Source organism: Ostrinia furnacalis, unplaced genomic scaffold (assembly GCF_004193835.3).
Source record: "Ostrinia furnacalis isolate ACB-3 unplaced genomic scaffold, ASM419383v2 OfSCF7464, whole genome shotgun sequence".
Lineage (NCBI taxonomy): Eukaryota > Metazoa > Arthropoda > Insecta > Lepidoptera > Crambidae > Ostrinia > Ostrinia furnacalis.
The window spans coordinates 657,075-684,378 of NW_021137703.1; the positions used below are offsets into that span (position 1 = coordinate 657,075).

Genomic DNA, 27,304 nt, shown 5'->3' on the forward strand with positions numbered 1-27,304 from the left:
CGTTTACTTTGACCTGACCACAGAACGCATACAGAGTGACAAATCCTTTATTTTGTGATGGTACTCCGTTAGTGACGTGACGTCACACGCCGAGACCCCCCGTTGCACGGACTTGCACGACACGGCAATCGGCCTTGTCATAGCCGTTACTGCTATTCTTTTAATTTCATGTCAAAGGTAAGGGAAAAGTTATTATTTAAGTGAAAGAAGCTTGTAAAGGGATATCTTATTATTTTATGTTACATTGTCAAAATAACTGTTTTGTGTACTTATACGTTTTGTTTACTATACGCTGCGACAAGCGGGTAAGACAGGTTAGATCACTCAAACAAAATTATTGCTACTTGCCGCTGCGGATTTTGCATTACCAAGCATCGTTCATGGTGGACAATCGCCAGTGAATAAGAAAGCACAACAAAACAACCAGGGTCCGAAATTATCAATATAATTAATTACGCTTCATGATAATTATCAACAGTTTAAGATAAATAAAATGTATGAAATGTATTATAATCATATTGTTTCATAAGAAATTCTGATGTTACATTGTTTCAAGTTGAGTAATTCGTTGCAGGGTTTGAAAGGATAATTATCAATGATAATTATCATGATAATTATCTTGATAATAACAGATGGATAATTATCGGTTGATAATAACAAAAATATTCACTTGTGAAAGTGAACTGTATTCGAAGTTTTCGAACGTGTATTTCCGCACTTGCGTCTAGTGGTGGACGTTATCTACCGTACCTATCTATTTAGTTCCATAACAATCACTCATTAACTAGCGTCAAAATATTTATCTATTTTCCACAACGCTTTATGCGACTAGCGATGAATAACTTGACAACAATCAGTAACAAAAAACATAAAGCAACATTCTCAATGTCATAAGAATTTCTTATGAAAAAAAATATATCACAAATGTATCTTATACTGTTGATAACTATCCGATAATTATCACGAAGCGTAATTATCTTGATAATTTCGAACCCTGATTCGTTGCGAATGTTGCATTATATTTTTGGTTGCTGATTGTTTTCAAGCTATCCATCGCTAGTCGCATAGTGTTGTGGAAAATAGATAAATAGTTTGATGACAGTTATCTAGTGATCGTTGTGGAACTAAATAGGTTTTATAACTATCCATGTTGAATAACGCCCACCACTGGTCTCAGTACTCTCAGTGCGCAAATACACATTCCAAAATTCGTTTAGGAATTCCTATGGCCACCTTCCGAATCCATCATCAGGACCCTGAACATTAACTAGCACCAAAGTGCTCGAAAAGACAAATCCAACGAACCCAAATTCGATGCCATTCCGCCATTTCGTTTAGGAGTTCCTATGGCCACCTCCTGACTCCATCATCAGACCAGCTCAATGGTACCATAACATTGCATTGTCATCGTAGGTACTTACATAAGTATACAAAATTTCAGCTCAATCGGTTCAGGAGAACTGGCCTTATTCACGTAACAAAACTTCTACGATAACAAAACACTTGAGTTGCGATTCTATCGAGTAATCGTTCTATCAAAATGACCCTTGTGAATACAGATTTAGAACTGTTTTTCAATGGGACGACGCAACAAACAAAACTTCAATGACAACAAATCGCTGTGTTGCGATCCTATCGAATAATCGTTCTATCAAAAATGACCCTTGTGAATACGGATTTAGAATTGTTTTTCAATGGCACGACTTCTGAACGTCAGCGAGATCTTGACTGTGAAAATGTACTTAAATTCAGTTGCAAGTTTTGTCCCACACATACTAACAAGTGAAGTCAATTTAAAGCTTGTAATAAAAAAATATATGGAATTATGAATTTACTAATATCGGAATTAATTAATTTTGGAATCGAGACGCACGTCATCTCCCGATGACTTTACGATTGCAGTACGTACGGACCAATTCGCGAAATTGTAATTTTTTCACGATTGGACCAATCGCGCATATACGGCGGCATCCATATCTGTGGGCACGCTCGTATTCATACTATTTTTTTGAAATGCGGCATCTAGGTACCAATTCATCTGTGGTATTTTTAATGAAATGAAAATTACTATCAATACTAATCGTACATAAATAGTAGGTAGGTACGTACGGTAACTAGCTTTTGGTGATCAATGGGTCTAGCTATACAAAGTGCACATAATCGCAAACCAGTCGAAAAATGGTCGAAAGGCATTTTTTTGTATAGAGTTTTGAAGGATTCGATTCGATCAAAAAGTGAACTTGTCTAGTGTGCCGCCCTAGACAAGTTACACTTTTTGAGTTGAAGTTTTAAAGGGGGTTCTAANCAAATCAAAGATTGAGTTTAAATTACGCCATATTTTACAATACACATTGAAAACAATATAACTCGCTTGAGTTTTTTTTTGGATTTTCATAAAAATAACAAATAATCATGAAGATTCACAAAATTTCTGCAGTGGTTGACAAATCTCGTAATTTGTTTTGACAGGTGACAATAAAGCCATAGACAATTTCCTTATGAAAGCCACACTTTTCCAATATTTTTGTTTGCCATGAGATTCTGGTAGACCTATACAGCACTTGGCACTACTATATAGTGCCAAGTGCTCTCCTGTATCAATACTTTTAAAGGCTAAATGACAAATTTTCAATTATTTGTCCGTCAGACAGATATTAGAAAATATTAAACTCATATTTTTTATTTTCTTTCATAATTCAATAATAACAGTCCTACATCGAGTTGAATTAGCGCGTTACGTCACGCTTGAGTAGATTTTTTACTCAAAAGTGACGTCACGCGACATTTCAACTCAATACAATACTGTAATTATTAGATTATGAAAAAAAATGTCTCCAAAATATTTTTATTATCTGTCTGACGGACTGAATATAATTTAGATTTCATTACCCAGTCAACATCCCTATTATTGCCACGTTCGACAACCTTATGACATTTACAGCAGGGCGCTACTATCAATACTTTTAGATTTTAGGAAAGTATTGGCATTGGCAAATGCACAAGTGTGCATGCCATAAAAAACAGACTTAAAAAATATTTGTATGGTATGTATTATAGTTCCAAAATACTGGACTGTCCTGTCGATGACATTGACAGTGGGGCGCCACCGTCAATACCGGATCGCTGGTTCAGATTTTTGCCATGTTGGAAACCATATAGTTGAACGATGGTAGCGCCCCCCTGTCATTGAGTTTGGCGGGACAGTTCAGCGTGGGTCATCTATATCTGTGTCAGTGTCAACTTTCTAACTTGTTAAAAGAAATGGTGGCCATCAAAAAAATGGTGGACATCAAATTTTTCGTATCAATTTTCTCGTTAATTATTCGTCGCATTTGGTTTATCATAATATATTTGTGAGGTACATTTGAGGTACTAAATAATGGTAAATATAAGAAAACCATAACTTACCTGTTTCGTCCAATTTCAGCATACACCCGCCAACCTGATATCAGGTTGGCGGCTCATTTTGTAATTTAAATTGTTCCCGTATTAGGGAAGTACAAAATTAATAACTAAAGGTATATAAAGGTACACCTCAGGTATTAAAAATTCATATTTATATCATTCATTTCTGTGACCATACACCCGCCATTCTGACGTTCACTTTAAAGGAGGTTCTAAGTAGAGTAGACACATCCCTCACAGTCACACATGATTCACATGATTTTCAAGGTGAATTTATTGGGGGAATGGGTAGGTAGGAATTCTTAAAAAGTATTATGGACCGTGAAATTGTCATCGAAAAAATTTATTCTAATTAATATTGGATTTAGCGTCTGCAATTGACTTGAAATAATATTGGCAGGCAAGTCCAAAGTTCGATGGTACGTACGACGTACCTACCTCGCCCCTCCTGACAAAGATGGCGGAATGGTAACCTCTAAATTTTTTTGTAGCAAATACCTAAGTAGTAGTTACATTCTGTGGTAGTACTATCTCAGTAATCTGCATTGATGAAAACTACATTACGACACGTTCAAGTAGGTAGATATTACCTACTTCCTTATGGGCTACTTAGATTTTCTACTCTATCTAGGTCATTACATCAGCCAGCTCAAAATACGTTCCTTAGACTGTAAATTAACCTCTAATCATAGATTATTAGCTTAATTAATCTAAGCCTCTAAGTAACCAGAAAAAGTAGTATTAAATAACTTACCATTTCTATTTATTATTGCTCGTGCTAGGTGGCAGATAATGTTGGCAACCCGATACGACGCGTGGTGATTTCTATGCCACGCCTTAGCAGACTCATTCAAAATGGCGCGTCATTGTGGCGCAGCAGAGTTCTCACGTAACGAATCACTTAAAATAGTTCATAATTCTACTAATGAATGAAACACTACCAATGTTAATTTCGTATTCACTTAACATTTAGATATAATATGAAATATATTACGTAACGTCTATTTTACTAATTTTTCAACTCGAAAGCGTTCATTAAATAGTTCCAGATGTTTTATCATTATTTTATTTGTGGTATTTCCTACTTATTTCAGAACACTACAAATCCTATTACGTGGCTTAATCAGACAAAGAGTAGCGCTTCGAAAGTGTAATCGATTCGAGCGCACAACCGTNAACCTTCTGGCAACACTGAAATGATGAATAGGGAAGGGAGAGGCAATGTCGACCATAGACTGTGGAGATTCCGAAGTAGTGATGTACATTTCATCTGTACGTTATGTTGGCACTAAAGTTATGAAATACATCGATTCAAAATTCACATAAAATAATTGTTTTTTTGTTGTTGGTTCTTATGTTTAATGAATTGTAATTGCTACTTCTATTAATCATAGGTCATTTTAATGTTTCAAAGATTGGCCTCTGAAAAGTAGATGCAACTCAGACTAAGGATAAAAAGATGCAAGAATTAAATTCCTTTGGTACCTACTTTTAAAAATCTCCATGACTCTGTATTAAATGACTAGACAATTTTTAGACTTCCCATCCCAAAAACGCTCTACTGCGAAAAACATTTAATTTTGTACCTTCATTTTGTTGTTTGCATAGAGAGTAATAAATGTTGTTTGGTGTTTTCCATAAAGTTATTATTCCTGCGAAATAGAGCAACGACAACTAACTACGAGCTGTCAGACGAAACCGATTTTAAGTTTTCACTGGATGTCATTAATTGTGTGTCAGTGTCAGGCAGAATTATTTCACTGTTTTATAAATCAATCACTGAAACTGTCATCATGTTTCTGAAGCATTTTTCTCATAAACATCCACGATCTCACTCATGTGAAATCTGAAAATGTCGCAGAATCTTCAAATTTTCAGCGTGCTAATAAGTGCTAACAAACTGTCAAATACTTGCCAAAACGGTTCTTTAAACATAGACTACTCGAGGCTGCGATTGACATCGCGCTCGCTCAGTCCATTGTTACTAATCCACTATAGTTAGTCCGCTCGATCGTTTCAGCTGAAAGACGTCCACTGCTGGACAAAGGCCTCCCCCAAGGATTTCCACAAAGACCGGTCCTGCAGTGCTCGTATCCAGACACCTCCCGCGACCTTCACCAGATCGTCGGTCGACCTAGTGGAAGGCCTGCCCACGCTGCGTTTTCCAGCTCGTGGTCGCCACTCAAGAATTCCGCTATATACCTAATTAACTTTATGGTATTTTACTCTGGGTAACACCTGCCCCCCTAGACAAGTTGAACTTTTTTATCGAATCTAAAATCGAATCCGTCAAAAATCCATACAAAAAAACCGGCCAAGAGCGTGTCGGACTCACGCACAAAGGGTTCCGTACCATTGATTTATGAAATTAAAATTATTATTTTTTATTTAAGTTATTAGTATGAAAGATTACGCGGTAATAAGCGGTTTACGATTCCACTTTGGAAGCGTCTGTCACGCAAACTATTCGGTTTAGAAAAAAAGTATTTTAGAAACCTCGATATCATTTTTGAAGACCTATCCATAGATGTGGATACCCCACACGTATGTGTTTGAAGAAAAAAAATTTTTTGAGTTTCAGTTCTAAGTATGGGGAGCCCCCAATATTTAATATTATTTTTGTATTTTTGCATCAAAATCTTAATGCGGTTCACAGAATACATCTACTTACCAAGTTTCAACAGTATAGCTCTTATAGTTTCGGAAAAAAATGGCTGTGACATACAGACGGACAGACGGACGGACGGACAGACAGACAGACATGACGAATCTATAAGGGTTCCGTTTTTTGCCATTTGGCTACGGAACCCTAAAAAGGCCTTTCTATGGTGTTATCCAGAACTTACTTTGACAATAGCAAACGACAAAAATCTGTCATACAAAAACACTCGTTAAAGTTATAGTTAGGTACAGGTTAAAGATTTGGTGATGCAACTCAGTTGTAAAGCCTTTTCGTCGTACCTACCAATCGAGTAATTTATTCGAGTGGCGAGTAATTTAGTATAGTAGGTACCATCGGCAACAGTGTTAACTATCCATTGCCTGTCACATGTCGTCTCGTTCTATCGCAAAGAATCACCATTTGATGAGAGCGAGAGCAAAAACGGAAATGGATAGTTAACTTAACAGTGTGGCCGTGTGTACCTACAAAGTTACAAACAACCGCTCGAGCGACACTAATACTATTGATTCTAAACTTTGTACATGAAGGGATTTTTATATTACAACTGTCACCTTTTACCACTTGTCTAGGGAGGAAGAGATTTATTAAGATTGGAAGTCTAATTTAATTTTTTTATTAAAATATTGTTCAATGTTGAACAAGCGATTAATTTCTATTACCAACATAAAAAATTAAACTTAGTTTGCATCACTGGTCGGTGCTATTTCCAAGTAAATAAGTAAGTCTTGAGTCTTGAGTCTAAGTTCATTGGCCTAGATTTAGATCCATCCATAGTTTATATATCATTGAAATGGTTGAGTACAATGAGTTGTACTGTAAAAAAAAACAAACTACCTACCTAGATTCCGAATAGAATAATAAATCCCACTCCCGCAATTTTAGATACTATACTGGCCTGAAAATTAACAACGAGAGCTAAGTACTATTAGGGGCCGGTAGATCTATTCTCATAAATAAAACACTGGATACTCAACTTTCACATTATATTGCCTTATTTTAGATACAATTCATCACTTAGCACAAAAGCGCGCGGAGTCGTCTCCGCGCGTCCCTCTATTCTGACGTTTGATCCTAGTGTGACATTGACGTATTGTCAATGTCACTATGACAGCATCTCATTGGCCACAACGATACCGTTATTTTAACGTTTTAGATTTTTCATAATTAACAGTACCTACCTACTTTTAATGCAACTTGCATTAAAAGTAGATAACGTATTGATTAGGTATATAATTTATACACTCTTGGGTATTCTTGTATAATCTGTGTCTCATTTCTTCTGTCAAGTATGTTGAGTTGTCAGTGTTGTCAGTTACAGTAGTAGTGCTACCCACATACCGAAACCGAACTATCGATAGTAACCTCTAATCCATATCTGTGATAGTAACAGTTACTATCACAGATATGGATCTATTATTATTTATTCGAAAATCAGCTATGTACTTTAAGAAAAAAACATAGTATACGTACATTAGTTAGTACTAACTAAATACAAAATTATATGTAATTTTCTGACATTCATCCAAGAAGTTATGTATGATTTGGGACAGGTAAAAAAGATTTCTTGAGAGCCTACTTAATATAGAATATTATATAAGTTTTGAATATTTTTATGAGATGCGAGGCGCTTTGTGACACTTATTTTTTCACAAAGCGCATACTTCATTATAGTATTCAGTATTTAAAAATATATAAATTGTGAAAAAAAATGTCGCCGATTTTATTAGTCATGACGATTTTATCAAAATTTATTTTTAAAAGTAATTTAAGGTGAATTACATTATTAACGTGTAGAATATTCATATTTTAGTTGAATCCTTAAAAATAATCCCTAAAAGTCACTTTTTTTCATCTCATAACTTTTGGACGGGCAACTTTGAGCTCGCGCTTGAGAAGTAGGATTATTGTAAATTAAGCCATAGAACAAGGTTCAAGTAGTTTGAAAGAAAGATCTGTTGACACTTAGTCGAAATCAACTACTTTCTATTACCAATATTTTTTTCAGCCAAACTATGAGTTTAAGAGAAAAACGTTTAATGACGTTTAGTCATCGGAATAACAATCTATCAATAGGTTTTTAAAAAAATAGAAATTGTGAATAATAAACGCTATGTTCAAAAAACCCATTTCTGATCCAAAGTGGAGTGCCGCGCGACAATAGGGATGTTTCGGTAAAAAAGCAAGAGTTTTGATTAGTCCGTCAGTTAGCTTATCAAAAACTACTCAACACAATATTTTTCACTTTTTAAAACTAATGAAAATGTAAATAGATAAAGCGTGCCAAAGTTTTAAATAAAAGGCTCGTGACGTCAGTGCAGCACTTTGTGACGTCTCGCGCGGGATTTCAACGCACTAACTTTATAACTTTGTAATTATTTGTTTGATTGTCAATTTTTTTAGGAAACTAGCCTATTGTTTGCGACATTCGACCGAGAGAGTACCTACCTCTTCTATGCTCTTTGGTACCTACTATCGATATTTCTTATGGACTTGGTGGACAAGGAAGGACATCACTTTCTGTCAGTTCGTCGTTTGGTGGATTTCTCTATGCCTCAAACTTGCTTGCTGTCTTCTTGATTCTGTTCAATTCTGTTTTTAGATAAATCGTTGATGAAGACCTCTCAACTCGAAATAAAAATAATCAATATCACTGTACATTATTATCGTTACTTTAGAAGCGGACATTCGATTAAATACTAAACAATGTGGAGTGATTCTTTACTCATAGTATTTATTTCTATTTGCACCGCTTTTTTGGGTGAAGGTTAGTGCAGCTCTGCTCTTAATACAGATCATACTATTCCTACTATTGTAAATATTAGTCATGGGGCTGAAACGCTTTAATTCATGATTACTCTCGTCGTCGTCGCTTTGGACCAAATAAACATTATAGCCATAGTGGAGAAGAAGAAGAAGAACATTTTTCTTTCTTTTTTTCGTGCTAATAAATACCTTTGTAATTTTCTTACAGGTTTGACCTGGATATTAGTTTACAGAACAGAAAAATATCAAAAGCTTAAAGTAGAAGTGGAACGCCAGAGTAAAAAATGTAAGTTAATTTCTAGTCTTAATACAATTGCTCTGCCAGTTTAGCTGTTCTATCATTGTTCTTAAGTTTTACGTAAACATAAGCATTTAGACTAGAGAAAGCAGGTTGATAGCTAGTCTATTTTTTGCATTACCAAAAATATTTATTTCAGTGGAAAAACGTAAAGAAGCTCATGGAGATTCCTTAGATAAGCAACACAAAAAGAAAATTGAGCGTGAAGAAGAGAGGCTTAAAAATAACAATAGAGATCTCTCACTAGTGAAAATGAAATCGATGTTTGCAATAGGATTTGCTTTTACTGCACTTCTTAGTATGTTTAACAGCATGTAAGTATTTACTGGTTAATTTTATATTGGTACAAAGCGTTCTGGTTATAATCCCAATGCGCCATTTTGTTGATTTTACCCATACATTTTGACGTTGATAAAAGTTATCATGGCGTTCATCTTAGGCCTACTGGTAAACCTATTCCTACTGATAGTGATAAATGGAATAAATATCTGCTTAGAAAATAGGTACCCAAAAATATATAGCCAATTTATTATTATCATGTTCTGTAAATTTAAAGATATTAGATAATAATTTGAAGAAATTATTTCATAATAATACATACATTTTTACAGATTTGATGGCAGAGTCGTTGCAAAGTTACCGTTTTACCCAATGTCATGGATACAAGGTTTAAGTCACAGGAACTTGCCAGGAGATGATTACACTGATTGTTCATTTATCTTCTTGTACATATTATGTACAATGAGTATCAGGTAGGATCATTAATTTTATTTTAGTATATTTTATAGCTTGTTATTCTGATAATAATTATGTATACCTATATAACATTGTACTTACTTTCATCAAACCCAGTCCTGTAGGTTTTGTGTCATAGAATAACAAACATGCAACCATCCTGACTACCATCTAAATCAAAATGTCCTTTGTGACTACTAACCACTTCCTTTAAATTTCAGGCAAAATATTCAGAAGCTGTTGGGTTTTGCTCCTTCTCGTGCGGCATCCAAGCAAGGAGGCGCATTATTCGCTGCCCCGCCAGCTCAGTTCAAGTAGAATTAAAATTAAACTTCTTGTAAACAATAAATTAATTTATTAAAACTACAAAACTTCTTATTAATTTACAAACAACTCATTTTAGAATCAATAAACATTAAATTCCATTATTGGTTTATTTAAAAGTAGTCTGTCAAAACCAAATCTTGTCAGGTCAATAGTTGTATAATGGCTATCAATAATCAATTCTGCTATCGCTCTGCCTATACCTGGTGCCTGAAAACAACCTGAAAGAAAGAACATCATGAGTTTGGTAATCCTCAATCATTTTGGCAAAGGGATTGAGATTAAAATTATGATGATAAAAATTCGATACATATTTTTATATTTCGAATATTCGAATATTTTTTTCAGTGATATTCGAATAATTTCAAAAAATAAAAAGCACTTAATTTTTTTTTATGCTTCAGGAACTATATTTTAACTATTTAACAATATAGTTTTTAAAACAGTTATAAAATTCTCATCATCATCATCATTTCAGCCATAGGACATCCACTGCTGAACATAGGCCTCCCCCAATGACTTCCACAACGACCGGTTGGCAGGGGCCTGTATCCAGCGCCTTCTCTTTACCTTTATGAGGTCGTCGGTTCACCTTGTGGGTGGACGTTCCACGCTGCGCTTTCTGGTACGTGGCCTCCACTCCAGAACCTTGCTTGCTGCCCCATCGGCCGTACTGTGTGCCCTGTCCATTGCTACTTCAGCTTGCTAATCTGTTGGGCTATGTCAGCGACATTAGTTCGTTTACGGATCTCCTAATTTCTGATTCGATCTCGTATAGAAAGACCGAGCATAGCGCTCCGGCTCCCCATAGCATGCTGTGCAACTTTGGACTTATTTATAAGGCCTATTGTGAGAGGTCACGTTTCCGAGCCGTATATTATCACTGATTGAAGAATTTCGTCTTTAGGCACTGAGGTATTTTGGACGAAAAGTTGTTGTATAGTTTCCCGAACGCTACCCAGCCGAGTTGGATTCGACAATTTACCTTTTTTTAGAAATTTGATCTACGTAGCTGATTCCTTTGTCCGAGGCAGACATACTTGTCAACAGTCTCGAGAATTGAGTTCCAACCGAAACATGGACGTTGGACATAAGCTTCGTTTTGTCCATGTTCATCCGAAGGGCTACCTGTAGGGAGGCTCGATTAAGGTCTTGGAGCATTATGCCGAGGTCTTCAAGCGATTCTGCCATGACCACAATATCGTCAGCAAACCGAAGGTGAGTGATGTATTCGCCATTGATATTTATGCCGAATCCTTTTCATTCAAGGAGCTTGAATGCGTCTTCCAATGCAGCGGTAAACAGTTTCGGAGATATAACATCTCCCTACCTCACGCCTCGCTGCTCCTATACTCGGACCGACATGGTAGCGTTTCTGTACGGGCAGTTCAGCACGATATACCGTTAGTCAATACGGTACCGCTGGAGAGACTGCAGCACTGCTTAAGTCTCGATCGAACAAAGGCCTTCTCATAATCCAAGAAGAGCATCACCACGCTTCTATCCCATGCCTCTGGCGTTGTTCTCTAGAATAAGACGGAATTAAAGAATCTCTGAGCTAGTTTCGGTGTTCCACCCGCGTTCAGATGCTCCGATGTTATTTCGTCATCACCCGGTGCCTTGTTGTTCTTTAGCTGTTTAAGAGCCTTCCTAATCTCGTATAGGCTGATATCCGGGATGTCTTTGGTATAGTGTCGCGTTAGCTCCTAGCTCTTGCATCTGTTGCTGAGCTATTAACAGGTTTGGAGGTAGGTATATAGCTGTCCATAAATCTTTTCGATCTCACCCAGAACCTCGGCTTTTGTTGACGTTACCGTCCGTCGTCTTCAGCATCGTTAGCTGACTTTGCTCAATAGTTTTCTCTCAAGTAATTTGGAACCTTGGTATCGCTCTATCGCCTCTATACTATTTGTATCAAAGTTGCGAATATTCAAAATATGATTGAAAAACAAAAACCCAACTGCGTAAAAATAAACAGAAAAGACAGAAACAAGACAACTTATGGTTCACAAATACAGCCGGAAGCATCAATGACTAGTTCCTTTAGTTAGTGATATGTATTTGATGCCTCCCGACTGCATTTGCAAACACTTAAGTTGTCTTCGTCCTATCTTTTCTGTTTATTTTTGTAATATTCGAATACATGTTAATTTTCTATTACATTCGATGGCAACCTCTACATGTTATATTATGATTTTTGTAAACAAAAATAGTATAGTTTTGGTGATGTACTTTAATTAGCATACCTTGTCTGCCAAATCCAGCAGCTAAATATAAATTATTATGATATGCATGTGGACCTAAAATTCCAGATTCATCAAATGTATTATAGTCTTGCTTTTCAGTAGATATTTTGCACATCTGGAATATAAAAATTAAGAGAATATAAAATGTAAGCATTAAATAGGTAGGTACACTTATTTCAAAATATCAATTAATAACCAGCTGTTTGGTTATCATTAATTCTTCATATTGGAGAAACTGGGTAGAGCGACAATCTGGAAGTACCTAGATGTGGGCAGTGCAGGACGGATCGTTGTGGAAATCCTTGGAAAGTCCAGCAGTCGACATTATTTGGCTTTGAACGAACAAATGAACTGGAGACACTAATCCTGGAACCAATCTAGTGTTTGGCTCTTTGGCCTTTGTGGTGTTGATCACTTTTCTTCTTGGGAACAGCTACACATTTTATGCTTAAAGCTTAAGAAGACTTCAGTAGTACCTATAAAAATGTCTAATGTAATTTCTGAATGCAAAGTAAGAAGAGTGACTGGAGGATTCCACTTCAGCAAGCTAGGCTGGCTACTACAAAGTGGGATTATCAGGAATCTACTTACATCAATTTTATCACATTCTGTTATGCGGTTTATCAGTGAAGGCTTAACAATATTTGCATAGAATTCTTGTTCTGACAGGGTTTTAGCTTCATCTTTTAGTAATGGAACATGTCCACATAACAAGTTATCTTCAAGTCCATTTCGCCTTATCCATAATCCACTGGTATCCATTACCATAGGTGTATTAAGACCAGTAGTTTTTGCTTTTTCTGCTAGCGAAAATACACTTAATTCCCTGCAAATGTCAAATATTTCAATATAGCAATCTTCCTGACTAATACTGAAAAGGGCTTTTTTGGCACAGGACACATGGCCATTTTAATTTAATTGTGTTGTATGGTTTCTTTTTTTTGTTAATTTATGTATTCATCAAATATTGTGTGCTAAATAAATTATATTCTATTTTTTTCTCGACGTCTGATTTATCAATTCAATTCATAAAAATAAGACAACGAATAAGAGCTCGTTCTCACTCATCGGGTGTCGGGTCCGGATTTTAATAGGTTGTCGGTGCCTCTGTTCATACTTAAATCGGTTATCGGCCCGACTTAAGCTGGTTGGTGCCATTTTCACTCTACGGGAGGCGACTGTACACGATGGACGTCGACGAAGCTCTAGTTGTGATGTATTATTATTTGAGAAGAAGACGAAATACAGCCAAGGATAAAAAATATTGGGTGCACCCAATCCTGAGGGAAAGATTTAGTTTAGGAACATTTCGGAACTTAATAACAGAATTGAGAAGGGACAAAATTAAGCTTTTCGATTATTTTAGAATGTCAATAACTACATTCAACCATCTATTGGCTCAAATATCAGCTTAAAGTACCAAAACACAAGATTTAGAGACTGCATTTGGGGCGGCGGGGAGAGGGTTATCGGCCCCAAACAACAAATGTTTCCGATATGTATGCTCTGCCACTGGAACCTCCGATTAATATACGGATCCGACAACCGACTAGCAGGAACGAGCTGTAAGTGCAATATTAGATATAATTCAAATACTCATTAATATACTTTACCAATTACCTTTTTTCTATAGGTAAAGGTACTGAAAGCAATCCTTCTCCAACACCAATGTCTGCCAATTGAGCAATATGACCTGACTCGTCTCCTGCTGCCAATATGCATGCAGCAAATTTTACCGAATGCTCCTCATTATCTGCTGTTTTGTACTTGACACAGCTTATCCTCCTGAATGACCCAGGAGAAATACCTTCCATTAAAACATCTCTTTGTTTTTCTAATTCAAAACCTGTGACTTCAGCATTCAGATATAATGCACCAAGATCTTGAGATTTTTTCACAAGTCCTTTTAAGAAATTCCAGGCATTAAAAAATCCTTCAGATTCAGTCCCAATACAACCTGGAAATTGTGACAAAGTTCATAATTAGCACAATGTATAACATGATGCCATTTGATAATATCAATTATTATGAACCTTAATTCTTCTTGTTGTGTCGACAACAAACCTACACAGCGTCAGCCCAAAACTCCACCACAAGAATGCTACATCATCATCATCATTTCAGCCATAGGACGTCCACTGCTGAACATAGGCCTCCCCCAATGCTTTCCATGTTGATCGATTGAAGTGGCAATGGGCAGGGCACATAGTACGCAGAACTGACGGCCGACGTCCACCTACAAGGTGGACCGACGACATCGTAAAGGTAGCAGGGAAGCGCTGGACGCAGGCCGCTACCAATCGATCAACATAGAATGCTACATAAATGGAATCATTTATGAATATCAAAGTTGGTGTGTTCTGGATATCACTGACAAATGCTTACCCAACTTAACATCATGAGTGTTAATCCATGGAAACCTTTTCTTAATATCTTCAATAGAAAGTAGGTCATTTTTTAATCCACATTCTTTTTGTACCGTGACATTGCTCTCCAACTTCTCTGCATATTTTTCACTGGCCAGAACTAAACTATTGCATGGGTAGAATTCAATATCAACATCATGGCCTAAATTCTCTTTAATATTCCTTAAAAATTCAGCCCCGTATTGTGATAAATTTATATTTTCTGGTAAAGTGAAATGTTGTGTAAGCTGTCCTAAAGATACATTCTTCTGAACATTTTGAAACTGAAAAGTAACAAAATTGATTATGTTATTAAAATATAAATGTATATTCCAAAGGCGAATGATTTTATATATGTTACGGCTAAAGATAGGTGTGAACATAAACTTAAGATTAGCCGGCTAAACTTAAGTTTATCTTCGAGAAGCAGCTAAAGTTCGATAACATGTTAGTTTGCGTCGTGATATTCCATCTTTAGCCGGCTAATGTGCACATTAGCCAAAACGAAACGGCTAAAAATGTATTCGATGGGCGCGCCAGGCCGGCGGAGGGCTTGACGGGGCGGTGGGGAGACAACGCGCATTTCGTAATTTTAAATACCTACCTACAGAAGATCCTGCAATAACCAAATGGTTCCTTATTATTTTATTTTAATGATTAGGTAGATATTATTTTAAGTAATTAATATTTTGTTATTGAAATAATTGTAATTTTGAATACCTACATAGGTACGTAAAAGTATGTGTAATGAAAGTTATTATTTTTTAATAAAGTTTTCGTGTCAAAATAGTAAATTTTATTACATTGTTTCCTTTTCCATTTTCTTTTAAATTTTTAGCCAAGGGCCTGCGGTTCCACTTAAGTTTAGCCGGCTAAAGATAGAAGAAACTAACATTAACACCTCGTCGAAGATAAACTTAAGTTTAGCCGGCTAATCTTAAGTTTATGTTCATACCTATCTTTAGCCGTAACATATATACCATAATAATATTATGAAATTAACACATAATTTGTCAATTTAATATCATGGGGGATTGTGCCACCTAGCTAGCAATAGATAATTAATACTGTGTATCTGATATCTGATAAATTTAGCTATTATAGGATTTCTTGTAAAATGAATTGTAGTACAGATAGATACACAATATTATCCAATGCTAGTTATGCAGATTTGTACTGTCTAATAAAATAACTATGATAATAAAATTATTGTGTAGGTATTAATAAATTGTTTGTAGCTTATAAATAAAATTTTGGTATCTTTTTAATTAATTTTAGGTTTTATTTCTATAAATCTTAGTTCTTAAAATGTGTGTATACTCACAGTTACATCTTTTTCAAGTACTAGTACTGAAAGCCCTTCTCTTGTTTTAGTTTTAAGCCAATAAGCTATAGAGGATCCAATAAATCCACCACCTATTATAACAACATCTACATGTTTTGGGTACATGCTAGGTTTACTTCTTCCCAAAAAAACTGAAACATCGCTTTTGAGGACATCCCAACTTTTTACAAATGGATTTCTGTCCTCGTTTGCAAAGCAACGGAAACGTATTTCTGGTTTAATACTTTTAAAAGTTTTTGTAAACTGTCGAGTTAAAAACATTTTCAAAAGCTTTGACACGTTTTTTTGTTATACCCCTCTTGTTGTAGACAACAGTTTTCCATCCAAATTGTCAAATGGGTATTAGTGGAGTATGAGTATTGTTTGGTATTAGGTAGTTCTCACCTAAATTTGTGACTTTGTAGGCTAAAAACAATTAAAATGTGTAGTTCTCGTTTTCACCGAGATGAGATTTGATGATGAATTTAATTTTAGTTATAGATATTATAAGTAAAGATAAATATAATCATCAATTGAATGCAGTTCGAGGGACTTTTTTCAGTTTGAGTCACTAAATATTATTTTCTCCATTTATTATTTTTTAGCGTAAAACCAGAACAAACTCACAGAAAAACTCGGCCAAATTGTGACCTGTCTCATCTGTGATTGTGACAGTGACAGTTTGTTTGACATTTCTGGCACAGAGCACGTAAATTTCTGGAGTGACATTTTGTTTTTTTTTGTCCTGAATTTTTTTCAATGATGTAATAACAGCTCTTTTTCCGGATCAGTGCCGGGGCACTAATTGTATTGGAGACGTTAAAAATTAGCGTAAAATCGGGTTTACGCTAATTTTTAACGTCTCCAATACAATTAGGCTTCTTCGGTTTCTTCGATTCTGCGATACGGATTGGTCAAAACAGCTGACGTCATTAGCGCAATCGGGGCACAAGTCTATAGAAATGAGATGTATGGAACTATGGACACTGTGCTATGGACACATCTGACAGCGTCAGACAGAAACTTTTTCGTCATCTCCGTTTGCATCGGTTTGCCTCCGTCTTCCATCACACACTCAGTGGCATGAAATTTAATGAACTTCTCCATTGAATAATATATTATCTTTGGGGATTGCTCAACAAAAAAAAACTGTGCTATAAGGGCTCGTACCCAGAGCCGTAAAACTTCGTAAAAATTCTGTCTGTTGTCATTGGTTGTCATAAGTGTCAAATATTGTTGTGGTCTATTGTGGAATGTGGTGTGGTGATGGTCTTTTTTCGAATTTTTAGTAAATTTAGTATAGTAATTCTTGAAAAATACGCAGTTGGTCGATCAGTTATTTTTCCTCTGCTCTTATAGCTGCATCGTTAAATAGCAACATGATTTATTTGTTAATATAACCAAACGTGGTAAATATCACCATACCATGGTCACCCAATATCATGATTTTTTCGAAATATCATTAAACTTATTGGATCTTGTTCATTAAAATTTTGTGATTAATGCTCTTATAACAGTCATATTTTGTTTTAGAGAGCTGCTGCTACGTATTTAATATAAACCTTACATTACAATACAAACATTCTTTTCCCTGTAGCATGCAATTATGGATTCTAAATACTCGGCTATTATGGGTCAAAATGGAGAAAACCAGAATAAAAATCACTGCTTAAAACGAAAAAAATCTATGATAGATAATCTCAAAATAAAAAAGACTAAGTATTCTAATGGAGGCTGTGTATTTGTGAACAATAATATCAAAAAAGAAAATGGCACTGAAAAGCTTGCTCCGAAGGTTGAAGTTAATAAACAGAGTATACTAGATGCCAGAAAACAACTGCCTGTTTATATGGTTAAAGCAAGGTCTGTTAAATTGAACATATTCAGCACCAGGAACTTTTTTAAATTAATCTGGTCTTCAATAGTTAAGAGTAATTTTATGTACTATATTTTTCTTATTTCAGATTGTTGGAAGAAGTTAAGAAAAATGATACAATGATTTTAATTGGAGAAACTGGTAGTGGAAAGACTACTCAAGTTCCTCAGCTAATTCATGAAATGCGACTAGAAGGGGGTGGGGTTATAGCTGTTACCCAACCTCGTAGGGTTGCTGCCATTACCATAGCTCTTCGAGTTGCTAATGAAATGAATACGGAAGTAGGCAGTATTGTTGGGTAAAAAATTTGAATATTTAATTTGTTACTTTATATTTGACTGTTGTCTTAAATTGCTCTATTAATTAATTTTTTGCAATAATTATTCTTAAATACAACATCTTTTATTATTATAAAGTATAATATTAAACTATACATACTTTTCAGCTACTCTGTGCGCTTTGAAGATGTCACAAGTCACAGAACAAAACTAAAGTATTTAACTGACGGTATGTTGTTAAGAGAAGCTATTGTAGATCCTTTGTTAAAGAAGTATTCTTTTGTTATCCTTGATGAAGCTCATGAGCGAACTGTTAACACTGATGTTTTGTTTGGCATTGTGAAATTGGCCCAAAAGGAAAGGAGTAATCAAAAACTACATCCACTAAAGGTATAACTATAATATCTATATGCAATATTGATATCTAAATAATTATTATGTTGAACCTTAGAGTAGGCGCACACCGTTGATTTTTCGTCGGCCGATAGTTTAGTCGGGCTGTTGATCAGTATGGGCATGTATGGGAGTGCGCACACTACGCTGATTCGATTTGGCCGATTCTTAATACAATTTAAAATCGGGCACAACTATCGGCCAACTAAAAATCAACGGTGTGCGCCTACTGTTACTATGCACGACTTGCTAAACAATAAAAAATCAATTTTATGTTACATAAAGCTTAAAAACATGAATATCCTTTTAGGTTATCATTATGTCTGCCACAATGGATGTGGATTCCTTTAGAAAATATTTTAATAATTGTCCAGTTATCTATTTGGAAGGAAGGTCTTATCCTGTCACAATTTATCATTCAAAAATGAAGCAGGAAGATTATCAATATGCTGCTCTTTGTACTATATTTCAACTTCATACTACAACTCCTCCAAAGTAAGTGCACTATAAATTAATGTATAAATTAAAAATTTATAACTATTTATTAATGAATAAGATGATAATATTGATGTTCACTTTTTTCAGCCATGACTTTCTTGTATTTTTGACGGGCCAAGAAGAAATTGAGACCATTATGCACAGCATCAAACAAATAGCAAAAGTATGGGTTTTCTTATCTAGAAAATAAGCAATAACTACAATGTATTAATTGAATTTATGTTGTTAAGTATTGATTTAATGTTACAGGAAACTCCAGGGCCATCAATAAGAGTTTGTCCATTGTATGCAGGCCTGCCTCCAGCAAAGCAATTGCAAGTATGGAGAGATACCCCACCAAATACAAGAAAAATTGTTTTGGCTACTAATATAGCTGAAGCGTCGGTGACCATACCTGGCATTAAATGTGTTATTGATGCAGGAGTTGTTAAGGAAAGGTGCGTTTTGTTAACTTAGATTTTTAATCTTTCAAAGTTCACAAATGCAGGTGTGTACATAGAGTTTAGGGATCTCAGGCTATCGTGGCTCTGTTAGGACAGAACCCCCGGTCTCCCGGCCAGCAGGTTATGGCTGTCCGCTGCTCAGTCAGCTCTGCTGATCAGAGGAGTACCGAGAGCGGGCCATCAAAGAACTGACCCGGGTAAACGCTCACCAGCCCCTACCTGTGGGGATTTTTAAAGATATCCCTGCATCGTCCCCGCCCGGGCAAATTCCTCGACGGTCCCCGCCCGGCCGGTTTCCCGACAGGCCTGAGAGTCGATGAGACCTGCCCTGGCACATGCCTAGGCACTTTCCCACTGGTCAATCTAGACTTATCTAGATAGGGGCCATTCATTTCTTGCGTAAGACTATTCTCGGTAGTTTTTGAACCCCTCCCTCTATTAAAGAACTATCGAGACTCCCTCCCACCCCCTAGTNCCCCCTAAATCGTCTAACTAAAGCTTCAACCACACGCTTCAACAGCAACGCGTGCAGATCCATCGCCCGCGCGATCACGGGAATGACAGGTCGCGCGGACTGTCATGGGTCGCGCGGACTGTCATGGGTCGCGCGGACTGTCATGGGTTGCGCGACCTGTCATTGGCCTATGCTCGCGCCGGCGATGGCGATCTGCACGCGTTGGTGTGGTTGAAGCTTTACGTAATAAAATTAAATGAATGACCCCATAGTCCAGTGAGTGAGAAAGAGGGCGCTCCTGATTTTGGTATGGGCAGAGTAAATACAAACGAGTAGGCTGGTCATCTTCATAGAAACGCACCGAGCGCGGTTTGTATGTGAGCGCGCGCCAATACGTATGCGGTGCGCACGCACACACTGACAAAATTAGGGGCAACTCACCGCTAATCCACGCTAAATGGCAATGCCAGATTTTGTATGGAAGGTGGCGTCTTTTTTTTTTCGCGCGGCCATCGACTAAACTTTGTTTTTTGATCACAAAATAGTGTAATAAACCAAACTTACTATGGCATGTATACCTCTAAACTCAGTCTGAACTGAGTTACGAACCTTAGAAGTTTGATGATTTTCATACTAGATTTGCTTTTTGCGCGCAAGTTTTGTAAGAAATTGCAACAAAATATTGCGCTATTTTTTTATTGCGCTGATTCTGCTCCATACTGATGTATGGAGCCTTTAATGGATGGTATTGTTTGTTTACATATACAATGTCACTCCCCCAAGGTTTTCCACAATGAACGGTCCTGCGCTGCCCGCATCCAGGCTCTTCCCGCGACCTTTACCAGATAAAGCCTTATTTAAGAAAGCCAGATTTAAGGCCTTTGTCCAGCAGTGGACGTCATTTGGCTGAAACGAACGAACAATGTCACTATTTTGTTACTACTTACTCTGGTATGTGTGAGTCACTTGTGAATGTCGTAGGACTTGGTGCACGCGCACCGGCGCGGAGAGGCTGCGCGTTCGCGCGTGCGCGCAGGCCGCGGGCTGGCAGCGCGCCGGCCGCGCGGGCCGCACCGCCGCCGGCGCCGCCTACCGCCTCTACACCGCCGCCGAGTTCAACGCCCGCCCGCAGCATAACACGCCGGAAATTATACGGTACGGAACTTATTGTCGCCATTTGGTGTAGCGGTTCAGAACGGACTACTATGCCGCGAGGTCCCGGGTTCGTTTCCCGGCCGGGCAGAAATTGAAATGATGGATTTAATTTCTGTGACGTATATTTACAAAAAAAAAAGTATTTAAGTTTGTTTATATCCGTTGTCTAGTACCCATAGTACAAGCTTTGCTTAGTTTGGGGCTAGGGGCGCAGTGTAAAATGTCCAAGGATATTTATTAGTGCATAGACAATCGATGAACGTTTAGGACACTCGCCCACGGCGACGTTTACGAACGCGACAGCATCGCTTCTAACGCGCGTTAGTCGCATTTGCAACGCACTACAGAAGTGATGCCAACGCGCTACTAACGCGCTACACTAGTGCGACTTCATCGCTACAAAGTCGCTGTGGGCGAGGGCCCTTAGAGCTGTGCATAAAGCTAGGCTATGTAAAATTTATTAACAGAATAACATCCGTATTCATAAATGATGCTTGCTTAGGTGAAGCAGTAACGCTATGCGAAGTCGAACGCACAGCGTTGAAGAGAGCTCTGTGATTGGTTCGTGTGTAACTCCGCCCTCAAGTACTTATTGTATATGGAAAGGTTTTTGGGACCCTGTGCATCCACGCGCACTTTGAGACCTCATAGTAATGTTTGTGAATACGGGTGTAAGAAACTGATAACAAGTTCAAATTGAAGAATATTTGTGTCCGTTCTTCTATTTCGGACACATGCCGAGTTTTCTACTCTTTCTTGTTTGTCCCTTTCCTAACACAGTTTTCACTTAAACATTTTTATAGTCTCTTTCTTTTTATTGTGACGAAATAACAAATAAATATGCAATATATTAATTGCTTATTACCAATACCAATTTTTAATAACATTTGATTGTATTCCATGTACAGATGCCCTTTAGCGCCGACAATGTTGTTGTTGATTGCAGCGGGGATGGACCCAAGTACATTCCCGTTGATTGACGCACCACCCGAGGATTCCATCAAGGCATCCTTGGCTCTGTTGAAGGAATTAGGTAAGTTCCAAAGGAATTTGTAAAATTTATCATAATTTTAAAACTATTATACAGATAGCTAAATACGGTAGTATCTTATTTCATTGTAATAGGTGAAATTTTACAACAAAAATGCATGAAATGACCTTTTGGCTACAAATAAATCCTTTATTTCACTTTTAGGGGCTATTGATAATGAAATAAATCCCAAGTTAACGGTTCTGGGGAAGAAAATGTCCGCATTTCCTATAGACCCCAAATATTCTAAGGTGCTCCTATCCGCGCCCGAGTACGGTTGCTTAGAAGAGGTAATGTACTTTAGATAGTGTATGATGCAGCTCTTAAATTATTACCCTACAACCCAGTCGAGTTAACTGCGCACCTGTAGGCCTAAGATGCGCGCCGTGATAAGTTTTATCGACGTCAAAATGTATGGGGAAAATCGATAAAGTGGCGTGATAACCGCTTATCGCGGCGCGCATCTTAGGCCTACTGGTGGCCGTGATGTCACATCGACGCTCTGGTACTGACAGGGCGAACACGGGGAGGCGTGCGGGTGAGTGGAATTAAAAGTCGCATTCCAACGTGGTGTGCAGTTACCTCGATCGGGTTGTACCTGTAAATTTAATTACTCCAATGCTTTTTTCTATGGGTCATACATTTATTAAAATGTTCTAAAGATTTCTGGTATGGCATTTATTAATAACAATGTGAACGTTTTTTATCTTAATTTTAGGCATTAAGTTTAGTGGCTGTGTTGTCAAGTGAGAATGTGTTCCACACACCGATGCATAAAAGAGAAGAAGCATTGAAAGTAAAGCAGAAATTTATATCTCCAATCGGTGATCACATAACTCTCTTGAATGTGTTTAAAGCGTTCTGCAAGGCTCCTTTGAAAAAGGTAAACAAACTCTTTAAAATAAATCGTAAATAACTGCAAAATAAAAGATATTGTTGTACGAGATGGCAGTAGGCGGAGTCGATTCTTTTAGCCACAGTTTTTTTTAATGTGTCTCTTGTTTTTCAGCAATGGTGTAAGGAAAATTACCTCAATCACAAGAATTTAACGTACGCCTACGATGTACGCCAGCAGTTGCTTTCTGTCTGCCAGAGGTTAAATCTGACGGTCTCGAGTTGTGGAACAGCGATGGATCAGGTAGTTTATTTAATAATGTATTCAAACCACAGATATTTTCTATAAAGGATGGCCCAAAATTTACATGCCTCTGACACTGGATGTAGCTGGGTCCAAGGCGCATAGAACAAGCTTAATTAATATATCCGTAGAAAAGTTTAATGAGTTTTGAGATTTATGACCCATTTTAGTTACCTATTAATGTCCAAAGAATCGGGACGTACGCGTAGCGGTTGACTAAATTTGCGTCACGCCGCACTCGTTCTTGAATCTTTTTAAACTTTTGATCTGCAGTCGCTAAATTAAGATTTTTGGTTGCATTGTAAAAATAGAAAAAAGTAGTTTAATTGAGTTGACAAACTAGTGACGTCACTGGCTAGTATTGCCATACAAAATCTATGGGAGAGTCTCGTTTTGACAGTTTTAAAAAGTACGTCAATTGATTGGTGGTGGCAAATACCCTATTCTAATAGATATGTATATTTATTGCAGTTGCTGAAGTGTCTCCTAAGCGGGCTGTTCACGAACTGCGCGTGGGCCCGCGGGGCGGGCGCCGGGGGCGGCGGGGGGCGCTACGTCACGAGCGCGGGGGCCGCGGCCGCGCTGCACCCGGCCGGGGCGCTGCACGCCGCGCGCCCGCCGCCGCCCGCCGTGCTCTACACGGAGCTGCTGCGCACGCGCCGCGCCTACCTGCTCACGGTACAGTAGTGGTGCGGTGTCCGCTGACGTCACACGTCACGAGCGCGGGGGTGGCGGCCTCACGGGTGGTTATATTGCAAATGACTCTGATCTGACAGGGATCGATCACATCGACTGCTTTTATACTTGTTGGCCGAAGCACGAAATCTTAATTGTTTTTGGACAGTCTAATTGTGTTAAGCCTGCAATGTCAGGTCTTCAAATAAGCAGTGGCATGGGCAATGGTCATGGGAAATTTTGTGGACTTAAAGTGCGTTTTTTCTTCTCCCTTATAGCGACTATTGATGAAATTACACTAGACATAATATCAGACTGTATTTTTTTTTGCAAAATAGCACCCATTACAACCACATAAGAGTCTTCTTACATGCACCTATCTAATATGTACCTATTAATTTGTCCAGGTATCCGCTATCCAACCTCAATGGCTGCACCAGGTGGCGCCCGAATACGCGCGGCGGTGTCGCGCGGTGCGGTGACAGCGGCCGAAGAACTCCCAACGCAGGCTGTTACTGTAGGGTATATTATTATGCATAATTTATTTTTCATTTAATTATACAGCTACGCCCGACTCCGGGGTGATAATAAACATGAAAGTAATTACAAGAAAAATAACCACACCCTATATAAATTTTCCTCCACTTACGCAAGAAAGATCTTCATTATAAGATATACAGGGTGTCCCAAAAACAATGGATAACTAAACTATTGATAAGCCTCACTATGGTCTCTTATAAAATTTTGACCAAGTAGAAATATTACGGTTCGTGACACCCACAGAGCCAAAAGGTTCGCAACACATTTTTGTTACAGTTGGAACTTTTTGACCAATTTGGGTGTCACGAACTATTTGACGCTGACTGTACTCATAAAACAGGTGAAATTCCATCACCATCATTGAACAATAGAAAGTCAATTAGGTCCGAATTCATAGTAAGTACCTAATATTAATATACAATCCTTTTTGTCCGATTGAAAAAAAAAATATATTAATAAGTTATGCATATTATCGCTAGTTCAATTCAAAACGTCTTTTTAGGGACCTGGGTATGTACCCGTTTATATTATTAAGGTATTAATGCCCGGATTACATGAAGTTTTTATTTTTAACAGAATTATTTAACTGTTCTTCTTGAACTTCGCTGAGATAGGTACAAAATAGCCTTAGAATTAAGATACCACAATGATCCTCTTGACACAGATTAGATTTTGTGTACCGGTTTTATATTCGTTAAATAGCCTCTTGTGCTCTGGACATAAGGTTATATTTTTGCCAATGATACAAGTTAAAAAGAGATTGTAAACATTTTAAAGTTATAATGCATTGAAATAAGTGAATTTAGATTATAAGAAATAGCCTAATGAATGTGAATACAAATAGGCATAATGTTAATAATAATTTTAGTCTAAATAATTGCGCGTTAGAGTTGTCTCTAGTAATAAAATTACGTTTTTATTGTTTTATTATATGTATAGATTTCGACACCTGTTATAATTGTCACGTAAGTTTATTATGCAATTAAGTAAATGATAATGTTTCCTGTCTTTTTCCATAAAATATATTTTTGTAATTATTAATGTTTTATTGGACGTTGATACCATCTGTCATCTTGAAGATTTGAAGTAATGCTTTTCTATCTTTAAACAAAGTCCTTCGAAGCCCTTTGATGGCGTTCTCATGGAGGGCCCGTGTTCAAAGCTTAATGACTTTAATGGCTTATTACTTGTAAATGTTCTTTAAACTTTGCTGTACTTTACATACCTGATCCTACTTATTGCACAATACTGCGAAAGTTACAGAGTTATTACAGGTCAAGTAGTATAGCTGAATTTTTGATTTTGTAGTTCGAAATGACAGAGGAAAACATTTAAGAATCGTTAGGTGGTCTTTTGTTACATTATCGGGACAGCACGGCACGGGACTTTTAGGTCACGAATAATAATGAACCTCATAGTGTTAACGCTACGGTTGAAAATTGTAATGAAGTCTGCCGCTTCGGTATTCCTAAGCATGCTGCGGCTTGCTAAAACCATTGGTATTGCAATTTCAACCGTAGCGTGAAAACTATGAAAGTGCATAATTATTCGTCACCTAAAAATCTGTTGCCGTGCTGGTCAGATGATGTCCCAGTCTCATATTCTCTTGGGAAGAAGCACGGCATTCCCAGCGAGACGCGCCGCGGGACCTTTGCCTCCGTGTGTCCGTGGATACAATGGTTTAAACATTATTCACTGAATTTTACCTGCTTGTTATTTGACCGCGCTTAGTTGTCTCAACTACATTTTCATCTCACGTGAGAGTAAATGTGAACTCCAATTATTGTTTTTGAATTGTCAAGTCTTTTTACGTTAGAAACTCTAAATGTATATTTTATAAAAATGTGAAATAAAAAATATAGCCTACTGCCGTTATGAGACTTAATATTACAATTAATTAAATATAATTTTATATTTTTTTATTACTCATGTCATCCCTCCCTCACGAACGCATAATTATTGTTAAGTAAGTAGGTACCTATTTCTGACCGATTTGAAGTTAAGTGTATGAAATATTGAAATCTGGTGCTAAATGTATTTAGTTAAAATCGTTTCGTGACTTTTATTAACAGAAAAGTTTTTATGTCTTAGATGAGTTAGTTAATAAAATGTTTTTACCATATACCTACTACTTTCTTTTTAATATTAAGTACCTATGCATACTCGTACACATTCATCCCATTCCCATCCTATAGTCAACAGTAAACATACACATTAAAATTGCAAGTTGTATTGAAAATTGAAAGTAGGTACCTACATGTAATTTTTATTTCATGCAAACGTAACAAACGTACTTACAGATCAACTTTCGCATGAATATGCCTTATTATAGAATTAAATTGCGTGTTAGTTATGTCTAGTAAAGTCCTTGCTCACCGACGTGACGTCCTGCCGCAATGCGAAAGAGCAAAGACCTTATAGCATCTACATAATGTTGATGTACCTACTTTATCGTTCCACCCGTATCAGGATTTCATGCTCTATATGTAGATAGCTGTAGGTAGGTAAGTCCTTTAGATCCGCTGCCGTTAATGGGACTTTGAAATGGATGACGTCGTCAATAACGTTCTCTCGCGTCTGCTTTTTGTGTTTTTGCTGCTAATTGCCCAACTTTCTTGTTAATATATTGCTTGGGTTTGAT

The 27,304-nt window shown here is 37.1% G+C and overlaps 4 protein-coding genes across 5 annotated transcripts in view; 2 read left to right on the forward strand and 2 right to left on the reverse strand.

The window, feature by feature from the left end:
• The window catches only part of LOC114364742 (serine/threonine-protein phosphatase 1 regulatory subunit 10), a 31,182-nt gene extending 26,584 nt beyond the window's left edge, over positions 1-4,598 (reverse strand). Inside the window, exon 1 of the mRNA XM_028321021.1 lies at positions 4,160-4,598. Coding sequence (XP_028176822.1) covers positions 4,160-4,162 — 3 coding nt within the window. The 5' untranslated portion in view covers positions 4,163-4,598. The remainder of the gene's footprint in view (positions 1-4,159) is intronic.
• A 4,013-nt stretch (positions 4,599-8,611) lies between these two features.
• On the forward strand, positions 8,612-10,250 carry LOC114364724 (calcium load-activated calcium channel). Its single transcript, XM_028320996.1, has 5 exons — positions 8,612-8,852; positions 9,060-9,137; positions 9,289-9,463; positions 9,761-9,901; positions 10,106-10,250. The coding sequence occupies exons 1-5, from the start codon at positions 8,792-8,794 to the stop codon at positions 10,200-10,202; spliced, it is 552 nt and encodes a 183-aa protein (XP_028176797.1). The 5' UTR covers positions 8,612-8,791; the 3' UTR covers positions 10,203-10,250.
• On the reverse strand, positions 10,218-16,832 carry l(2)37Bb (FAD-dependent oxidoreductase domain containing lethal (2) 37Bb). Its single transcript, XM_028320995.1, has 6 exons — positions 16,184-16,832; positions 14,840-15,143; positions 14,075-14,411; positions 13,046-13,280; positions 12,455-12,569; positions 10,218-10,429 (listed from the first exon to the last, which is right to left on the reverse strand). Exons 1-6 carry the CDS (start codon positions 16,463-16,465, stop codon positions 10,290-10,292), a joined length of 1,413 nt encoding a protein of 470 aa, XP_028176796.1. The 5' UTR covers positions 16,466-16,832; the 3' UTR covers positions 10,218-10,289.
• Positions 16,833-17,384: 552 nt separating this feature from the next.
• Positions 17,385-25,760, forward strand: ath (ATP-dependent RNA helicase DHX33). 2 transcript variants are annotated; one of them, XM_028321011.1, is made up of 14 exons: positions 17,385-17,592; positions 17,717-18,046; positions 18,148-18,357; positions 18,505-18,727; positions 19,041-19,225; positions 19,316-19,391; positions 19,478-19,665; positions 21,107-21,280; positions 22,189-22,313; positions 22,476-22,600; positions 23,029-23,193; positions 23,320-23,448; positions 23,920-24,126; positions 24,531-25,760. In XM_028321011.1, exons 2-14 carry the CDS (start codon positions 17,790-17,792, stop codon positions 24,603-24,605), a joined length of 2,139 nt encoding a protein of 712 aa, XP_028176812.1. In that variant the 5' UTR covers positions 17,385-17,592; positions 17,717-17,789; the 3' UTR covers positions 24,606-25,760. The 2 variants fall into 2 exon arrangements, with proteins under 2 accessions (XP_028176812.1, XP_028176813.1); XM_028321012.1 differs by having other exon boundaries at positions 17,781-18,046.
• Positions 25,761-27,304: the final 1,544 nt, after the last annotated feature.

What these genes read in the sequence shown, in the direction of transcription:
- LOC114364724 (XM_028320996.1), top strand. Translation starts at nt 8,792, where the DNA reads ATGTGGAGTGATTCTTTACTCATAGTATTTATTTCTATTTGCACCGCT. An exon ending in CTTAGTATGTTTAACAGCAT is followed by an intron (nt 9,464 to 9,760) that starts GTAAGTATTTAC and finishes ACATTTTTACAG; the next exon opens with ATTTGATGGCAGAGTCGTTG. An exon ending in TTATGTACAATGAGTATCAG is followed by an intron (nt 9,902 to 10,105) that starts GTAGGATCATTA and finishes TTTAAATTTCAG; the next exon opens with GCAAAATATTCAGAAGCTGT.
- ath (XM_028321011.1), top strand. Translation starts at nt 17,790, where the DNA reads ATGGATTCTAAATACTCGGCTATTATGGGTCAAAATGGAGAAAACCAG. An exon ending in AAAAACTACATCCACTAAAG is followed by an intron (nt 18,728 to 19,040) that starts GTATAACTATAA and finishes ATATCCTTTTAG; the next exon opens with GTTATCATTATGTCTGCCAC. An exon ending in GCATCAAACAAATAGCAAAA is followed by an intron (nt 19,392 to 19,477) that starts GTATGGGTTTTC and finishes TTAATGTTACAG; the next exon opens with GAAACTCCAGGGCCATCAAT.